This window comes from Camellia sinensis, chromosome 9 (genome assembly GCF_055761805.1).
Source record: "Camellia sinensis isolate YWXY chromosome 9, ASM5576180v1, whole genome shotgun sequence".
In the NCBI taxonomy this organism is placed as follows: Eukaryota; Viridiplantae; Streptophyta; class Magnoliopsida; order Ericales; family Theaceae; genus Camellia; species Camellia sinensis.
In genome coordinates, this window is record NC_138969.1 from 37052908 (window position 1) to 37062410 (window position 9503).

Consider the following 9503-nt stretch of genomic DNA (forward strand, 5'->3'; position numbering starts at 1 on the left):
AATCACATACTCGCAGTATCCTCAAAGTCCAACAGCTCGATGGTAATAGACTTCGCTGAGGTAGGTAGAAGGATGACCTCATTATCAATCAGATCCTGCACTTCATGGCGACGGCGGAAACAGTTGTCGGTGGCGTGACCGGTCTGTTGGTGGTACGCGCAATACAAAGCAGCATCATGTGTGAGAGGGAGATTCTTCGGGAGAGGCCGAGGTTCAAGGGGTTTGAGGTGCCCCTTTTCGGCAAGAATCTGAAGTGCCTTAGACAGAGGCATGTAGAGAGCATGAAAGATCCTGCACCCTTGGGGCAGGTACTTTGAAGTCTGAGTATTCTTACTAGACACACAAGCAAAAGGGTTGGGAGGCACTGCCTTGGCTTTCTGATCTTTCCCAGGTGCAGGGTTGGAAATAGGAGGAACTGTTCTGGCATGACGGGGCCTATCCCGATTTTCTGACTGACTTGAACTACCCTCAGGTGGAGTGGGGAAAGCATCCTCCACGGTTTTTGCCACAACTGCGGATATCTGTTGCTTGTTCATCCCCCCGGCTTTCAAAGCCTCGACTGTCCACAGCAGTTGTTCAATGGGATTGGCATCTGCCTTCATTTTGTTCTTGCCTCTGGCCTCAGCCTGATCAAGGGTTTGGGTTGTTACTTCAGGGTGAAGCCCAGTTGTTGCTGACACGTCGTGGCTGTAGCTGGAAGCCACCTCTGGCTGGCTGAGCTCTATCACAATCCGCCCCAGTAGCGGGGGCTCCTGTGGTATGAAACTCCCGATATACGGTGCCGCTAGCGGTGAAGCCGACATTCCATAGGCCAGATCGGCCACAGATCTCTGGAGGTCGCCTATCATTCCCATCAGCTCGAATGTAGTGGGCTCGCGAGCCTGATACAACTGGGGGGTCCAGACCGGGTGCGCGATAGGTGACCTGGGCGGATACAATACATCAACATTGGTTTCATCCCGTAGGGTGATCCCTTGATCTAGCGTAGCTGTCATAACCACAATCTCTTCTGAATTCTGAGTCATCATAAGTCCGCTGTACTGAACGGTGACTGACGGGTCAGATATCTGTCTTGCCTCAGCAAGGGGGAACACTAGCTGCTCTATATCAACTCTCTGAACCTTTGAACCTTGAAAGGAAAAACAAATAGCATTTCAACCCAAACAGATCAAACACGGTGTAACCGAACAACTGCACTCTACTACTGATCACTGTTCCCCAGAATCACTGTTCCCAAAACTGAACTTGATACCTGCAGATAACTGATTTCTCAACAACACTGATACTGGTGCCCTCGGGCTCGATACTCAAACTTGCAAACTGGTATGTACGTTCCTGTAGAGATACACTCTAAAGCACATAACAGATAAGTGAGAGCCAAAACACCCTTATGTTGGGGTAGGGTTTCCCTATCCTATTTTGTCAGGAGCTAGGGTTTTACTATGCACGCAGCAGTTTCAAACAACTTAGCATCGGGTAAGCAACCTGTCCTAATTTGGAATGGTTACTATGGATCCGAATATGCACTAGGTCGAATGGTCGAAAGGGGTGCCCCGGTGAAACCGGGGTTTGTGTTCCCATACTGTCAGAGCCCACAATCGGTCAGCCTTATGGCATGCTTTGACAAAGTCAAGCCTCCGGCAAACTGTTCAGGAATGGCAGATGGCAAACACGATGTGCTAGGCGCACCAATGCACATGCAATGCAAAGAGGCACATAAATGAAATCAAAACAGGATATCACGAGTTCGAGTCAAGCTCTCTAAGTCCCCAGCAGAGTCACCAGAAACTGTAGCACGTCCGCGAGGGACCCCGCTACAGTTCGGACTCGATTTGTGTCACGGTTCTTAATCTGAACCAAAGAGTCCAAATCTGGCAAATCGTTTTGAGAAACAGATTTTTGAAAAGAAGTGCCAAACATGGACTGCTTTGCCAGATACAGAGTCGCCACCTAAATATTTTATTTTGGGAAATTTAGGAAACCCTGACTCGGTGCCAAAGGCCACGTGTCCGTCATCACCAAAGTTGCCTCGGCTCGGGAACTCGGGTACGATTGGGGAAGGTCAGTTATGAGCACCCCCTCTCGCCCGATCCGAAGATCGGCCTATACTAACCATGATATCCGTTTTTGAAAACGTTATGTGTTCTTATTCCGGTTATTAGCCTAGAATTACTATGTTATGCGCACAACAAACAAGTATAGACTAGATAGCCTAATTTGGGAATAAGCATTGCATATCCGATTTGTTTTGAAAAAATGTTTTGGAATTTGCTACTCGCAAGTAGGCTAAAACACGGATTTCAATGAGCTATTCCAACTCAGACAATCCAACCTTCACCCACAGGCATTCAAGCAGTTATATCACATAAGCAGCTAGCCTCATGGTAATCATGCTATCATGGTAACACTCACACGCATGCAAGGATGCTAAAGCATAAATACTTACATCGTACTCCATGCCAAAACAAAGAACTCGTTAGCAATCAATGTATGATCCAAGTCCATGTTCAAATGCCTAATGCAATGCATACGGAATGTCACTAGAGTAAGCTCGGCTAGTCTATGAGTGACATATGAAAATGCACAAGTAGCATGTATTCAAGTTAGATTTGAAATACTAGTGCAGTTAGCATGATGCGCCGAGTCCGGTGCATGCAATACTGATGAATGATGCACGCATGCATGGCATAAGATATGCTAAATTAAACATGACCTATTACTAACTATCAAAGCAGGTAAGTAAAAGGGAGAAAGAAGTGGGGGTTGGAAGACATGCACACACGCACCCACACTTAATACAAGTTCACCCTCACTCGGAGGGACCGAAAGAATAATACAAATCAACTAACTCGCAAGCTAATTAATTATTACAAATTACCTAATTAATTAACAAATTAACTAAAGCATAAGAAAAGCAATAAAAGGGGCCTCGGGAAGAGGGTTTGATACGCGCGCGCTCAGGTCTTGCTCGGAAGTGCACTGCCATGCATAGGCTGCCTTTGTTTTCCCTGCTTTGCCTCTTTGAAGACTGCCAAAGTCTCAGAGTTGCTTCCCTGGACATTAGGAGACATCACCGGCTGAGTAGAATGGCCACCGGTAGTGGTATGTGATCATCGGTTGTTGGTGAAGCTATCGGCCACCAATGGATTGCCGGTCGGTACTGAACACTGCCGGTCGGCAAAGAATGTCTGCAGAATCTGCAATTGACAGCAGCGGAGGGCAAGGCATAGCATGGCAATGCAATTCAAGCAATGTATGCACCAATCCTATCCCTTATCATGTGTATGACTCAAAGGGACATGGTCCTTGGTTCTCGGACCATCAATCGCGCATTTCAATGCGTGATGGCCCAAGAGATCAAGTTGCGCATTTTCATGTCAAACGAAATGCAAACCAAATGAGCACATAAAGGCCCAACCTCTATCACTTGACTTCAAGAGGCAAGGCATGCATGTTCAATGCGATGCAGCCTAAGCATGTTAGCTAATATGCAACATGGCATGAAAGAGAGCATACAAACATGCAATGCACATTAGGTACACAAACTAAGCAACAAAGCAAACAAGCATGCCACAATTATGCAAACCATTAGAGCATGCGAGATGTAATCCAATCACGCAACATGCTAGCAACTTGACCAATGGAATGCAAGGCGAATGCAAGTGATTTCAAGCATGTAACATGTGCAACCAAAGCATGCAAACATGGGATGATGTAACAACACTTGAATGGCATGCAAGGAATGGACTTACACTAATTGGACAGCTCTAAGTTAGGTCCAAAACAGTGGCCAAAAGCTTAAGTAAATGGGACCAAACACACACACACACATGCACATGTTAAGGCCTAACGCTTAAGCATCAAAGGACAACTTTTAAGCACACTTAAAAGGGAATAATCATGGACATATGGCATGCATTATAAGCCTTGAAAATCATGCTATAAGAGGTGCCAAACCAACTTAAACAAGACGAACATTAGCATGCAAATGGTCCAAACATTTAAAGCAAGTCAAAGGGGACTTAAACCATGGCTAAGCCAACCAAGCCTCACAAGGCCAAGAAGGCTTAAAACAGGTCCAAGGCAGACCTAGACCATGCAAAGGGACCTCCTAGATGGCATCTAAGTGGCTCAAATTCAAAAGCATGCACAAAGGCCAAAACATGGAGCATACAACATAAGCTTTCAAAGCATTAAAGAGGTGTCCAAGGCAAGCATACAAGCATATCAAAGGGACTGAAATAACATGGAAAATGATCCCAACCCACAAAATCGAAGCAAGTGATGCATGCAACACACTCATACACTTAAGGCTAACAAACCAAAAATGCAAAGGGGCTATATAATGCATGCCATGGTCGACCAAAATGGCTAAGGACAGACCTTAAACATGGCGAAATAAGCATGAAAGCTTCACAAAGCTAAGCCTAAAGCATGCTAGAACAATGGTTTACAACCCAAGGCATGTTAAGGCAACAAAATGGCATTACAAGGCATGTATGCAAAGCAAGCATGATGTACCAAAACCAACTAAAAACAGAGGCATATTATGACATAATAAGCACAAAAATCAGCTAAGGCATGGTCAACATGAGCCTAAACATGGTGCTCCCTTAAGAGGCCAAAAATGGTCCTTTTCAAGTACAACAAGGAGAGGGGATGGCCCTCTCCTTCTTGGGACTTCAAGGCACCATCCTTACCACTGAAATCCCTCAAGATTTCAGTGGTGAGGAGGCCCAAACACCAAAGTCCCGGAGCTCACTCAAAATAGCACAAAATGGGACCTCTCAAGGCCTAAGAGGGGTCAAACGACCTCAAATCACAAAACACTCTAAACAAACTTTTTAGAGGGCCTAAAAATAGAAATTTTTTATGTTATACACTAAACACAAAAACAGTTGTAAGGTAAGCAAAAAGGCTATGCAAGAAAGGGGTAAAAGGGGGCAAAGTTGTTACCCTTGAAGACTTTCTTCACAAATGAAGCTCCAGCAGCTTCTTTAGCTCCAAACCAGCTCCAAGAACTCCAAGAACACTCCTTTGGCCCTCCATAACGAAGAAAAGGTGTAGTAGTGTGTGTTTGTGTACAATACTATGAACAAACACACCTAGAACACTCAAGAAAAAGAGGTATAGAGATAGAATATATATAAATTCCTAACCCTAATATTAGAGCTCCCTAACTATGTTTTCTAACCCTAAATCCAACAGAGGAGACTCTCTCTTATAGAGCTCTCTCTTGTAAAGCTTGTCAAATAAGCTTGTCAAGAGAGAAATCCCTCCATACACGTGTATGGAGGAGAACAGAGTGGGTGCTAGCTAACACAGCTGGCACAAAATATCTACTAAAAGTAGATGAACAGTGATCGGCCATTCAAAGTTACCATTTTGGCAAAATAAATGGCCGACTGGCAACAAATAGTGCCGACCGGCAATATACATTGCCGATGGCATAAAATCACTGGCCGGTGGCATCAAGCCATGGCCAGTGATGTGTGGGGATGCCTCACAAGGCATTCCCTGCCCCTCCAAGGCAAAACACAAGTGTTTGGTGCAAAACCAGACACAACACGGTCGAGTCGAGAGGTCCTGAGGCAAGGCGCGCAACTGAGACCTCCGGGAACTCAAGACGAACACAAACAAAAGTAATCACCAAGTGTTCCAATGGTGACGTCCAAGTCTGGAGGACGGTCAAAAATGGGGTGTCTACAATGAGGTTGAAGTTGTCTAGAGGCATAGGCAATCACCCTTCCGTTTTGCATTAGTACACACACCAAGCATTTATAAGAAGCATCACTGTACACTTGAAACCCATCAATACCATTAGGCAAGGTTAAGATTGGTGCAGTCACTAACTTGGTTTTCAACTCTTGGAAAGCTGCCTCCCTTTGTTTATTCCAGTCAAATAGCACATTTTTCTGAGTTAACTGAGTCAATGGCAGGGCAAGCTTGGATAAGTCTTTCACAAACCTCCAGTAGTAACCTGTAAGTCCCAGAAAACTTCAGACTTCTGTCACATTTGTTGGTCTAGGCCAATCCACAACGGCTTCAATTTTTTGAGGGTCGACAGAAACTCCATCCTTGTTGATTACATGTCCCAGAAATGCCACACTATCAAGCCAAAATTCACACTTGGACAATTTAGCATACAATTTCTTTTCCCTCAAAATCTGCAAGGTGGTTCTCAGATGGTTCTCATGTTCTTCCCTGTCTTTAGAATAAACCAAAATGTCATCAATAAATACAATAATGAAGTCATCCATATATGATTTAAACACCCTATTCATTAGGTCCATGAAAGATGCTGGTGCATTGGCCATCCCAAACGACATTACTAAAAACTCATAATGTCCATATCTAGTTTGGAATGCAGTTTTCTCTATGTCCTCAGCTCTAACCTTTAGTTGATGATACCCGGACCTGAGGTCAATTTTGGAAAACACTTGGGCACCCTGAAGTTGATCAAACAAGTCATCTATTCGGGGAAAAGGGTATTTGTTCTTGATAGCCACTATATTCAGTTCCCGGTAGTCTATACACAATCTTAAAGATCCATCATTCTTTTTGACAAACAAGACTGGAGCACCCCAAGGTGAAGTACTCGGACGAATAAATTTCTTGTCTAACAGTTCCTGAAGTTGGGTTTTCAATTCTTTCAGTTCAGAGGTAGACACTCTATAGGGAGTCTCGGAAATAGGTTGTGTCCCTAGAAACACCTCAACGGTGAATTCAATTTCTCTATCAACTAAGTCCCCAGGTAAGTCAGTGGGAAACACATCGGAAAATTCACAAACAACAGGGATTGTTTCTACAGTAGTACCGTCAGATGGTGCAGTCAGTATACAACATAAGTAACACCTACATCCCTTCCTAAGGAGCTTTGCAGCTTTCATAGCCGAAATCAAATACGGGGGAGGAATTACCCCATTCCCAATAAAAGTAAATTCAGGCATTCCCAGTGGTCTAAACACAACAGTTTTATTTGCACAGTCAATGGTAGCATAGTATTTAGTCAACCAGTCCATCCCCAAAACACAATCAAAATGACTAATATCCAAGGGTAATAAATCCACATATAACACCATATCACTAATCATAATGCCGGATAAACATGAGTACACATCATAGAATCCCCAGACTGTGTGGATACAGATAACACAAATGTCATTTGTTCTAGTGGTCTAGTTAATTTTCGAGAGAAAGCATGCGATACAAAAGAATGTGTAGAACCAGTATATATTAGTACACATGCATTTTGAGAACATACAGAGAGTGTACCTGACACCACAGTATAGGTGTTGGGTACGTCACCAGGCACTAAGGCGAACACTCTCCCTTGCCTTAATGTTTCATTGTTTGCATTCCCTCTAACATCGGCCCTTGCATTTGGTCTTGCTGCGGAAATAGACCCGGTGGAACTTGTCATAGGACGGTTAACCTCATTGGATCTCATCAGGCAATCCCTCATCATGTGGCCAGTCTTGCCACAGCGAAAACACACACCTGATGCTCGATAACAGGCACCCCTGTGCTTCTTTCTACAGTCGGGATAGTTTGGAGTAGATTCGCTACTTTGGCTAGAGCTGCTGGAGGATCCTGTATATTGCCTCTTCGAAACTGACGGGCCTTTCTTGAAATTGAATCTAATCCTCTTTCCTCTCTATTCTGTTGTTGGTGTTGTAGTTTGTTTCTTAGCCGCTATTGTGGCTTCTGCCATCAATGCCCTGTCAAGTACCTCCACATAAGTAGGTAACTTTAGGACACCCACTCGGTCAAATATTTCTAGGTTCAGCCCTCCCTCAAACTTCCGTGCTTTCTTGTAATCAGTATCCACCATATGTGGAGCAAAATGTGCCAACTCAGTGAATTTGGCTTCATGTTCTGCTACAGCCATTCTTCCCTGTTTAAGTTCTTGGAATTCCAACACTTTTCGATCCCTGAAACATTGGGGAAAGTACTTGTCGTAGAAGATAGCATTAAACTGCGCCCATGTCATATTTACATTGCCATTTCAGATCAGTAACCACCACCTGCGAGCTTCATCTTTCAGAGTGTAGGTGGCTAGGAGGACTTTTTGAGTTTTGGTACAAGGGAACACTTCATACAACTTCTCCATTTCAAGTAGCCACGTCTCTGCTTTCAAAGGTTCAATTCCACCACAGAACGTTGGCGGTTTCATTTTCATGAATTTCTGTGTTAGATTGATGATGTCATTATTATCTGCCTCGGCTTGTGCCGGTGGAGGCGGAGGGGGCAAAGGTTGTTGTCTCTATTGTTGTGTCCAGGCTTCAGTCAATGCTGCTAACATCTGTTCCATTCGGCCCATGCGAGCCTCTAAAGACTCACTTTTACCACTTCCCCTTGCATTCTCCATCTTACTATACAGACATCAAATGATAATAAACACAGGCATAATCTTATCCGTTTCCTTCAATTCATTTGATTCAAATGTACATTCAGTTTTCATATTCAGTTGCATTACCACACACTCACACATGCAAATAGAATGCCCCTAACTCGTACTAGGACATCCTAAGCGCATACGGACCTGTGTGTGCAGTAGAACACGTGCTATGATACCACTCTGTCACGACCCAAACCCGCCCCTATGGGTTTAGCACCGTAACCGGCCAATAATCCATGGATTACCAAAGGCCTCTGAATAGATTATCAAGTAGTAAGAGGCTGCGGAAGCAATAATACAAAATAGACAAGGTCCAATGAGCTGTGACAACGTACATGGGACAGAACATTTCAAAACTTACTATTCGATATATAAACATGCCAATCCAAATACACAATATTTACAATATGTTTACAGAGGTGAACTTCCCAAGATCTGACTTTACAAACAGTTACAGAAACTAGCATGAAAACAAAAGAAAACAGCCATGGCATTAGACTTGATCGGAACCTCATCGGGAGGCACAACGGTTGGCTGACAAAAACAGTACAAAAGGCCGTCAACTCTGGCCCTAGTCATGTGCTGGCTCACCTACACACATAATATAAACTGTGAGTGAAAGCCCAGTGAATAATAACAGGGTAAAGGGGTTATATGAATGATGTTCAGCACAAGTTAGAATCCATCATTTAAATCAGAGCATATTCAGACTTCAAAACAGAAACAAATTCATATACATTTTCATATTTAGATTTTGCATAAGATCATACGTGGTACACCCATTAGCTATCAGAACAGATTGGTCCAGAGACCTACATATATAGTTGGTACCAACGACCACAAAGGTCTATAACTTGCGCGCAAGTAGCCATGGTATTGTTACCCCCAGGCAAGGGCCACTTGCAGATTGGCCGTGATATTGTTACCCCCGGGCGAGGGCCACATGCAGATTGGCCGCGATATTGTTACCTCCGGACGAGGGCCACGTGAACTAAGGTTGCCACAAATACTTTTTAGAAAATCGGACATTCATTCATCATTAGTAAGATTGCATTTCAGAAAACAGATTATACCATACCAGTCAGAAAATACTTAGGTTAAA

General features: G+C 43.8%; 1 protein-coding gene across 1 annotated transcript; it reads right to left on the reverse strand.

The window, feature by feature from the left end:
* Positions 1-7657: 7657 nt before the first annotated feature.
* LOC145799354 (uncharacterized) lies at positions 7658-8176 on the reverse strand. Its single transcript, XM_082888916.1, has 2 exons — positions 8028-8176; positions 7658-7934 (listed from the first exon to the last, which is right to left on the reverse strand). The coding sequence occupies exons 1-2, from the start codon at positions 8174-8176 to the stop codon at positions 7658-7660; spliced, it is 426 nt and encodes a 141-aa protein (XP_082745042.1).
* Positions 8177-9503: the final 1327 nt, after the last annotated feature.

Excerpts from the sequence above, each read along its gene's own strand:
- LOC145799354 (XM_082888916.1), bottom strand. The coding sequence starts at position 8,176 with ATGAAACCGCCAACGTTCTGTGGTGGAATTGAACCTTTGAAAGCAGAG. Across the intron at positions 7,935-8,027 it reads CTGAAAGATGAAGCTCGCAG|GGATCGAAAAGTGTTGGAAT; the intron begins GTGGTGGTTACT and ends CCAATGTTTCAG.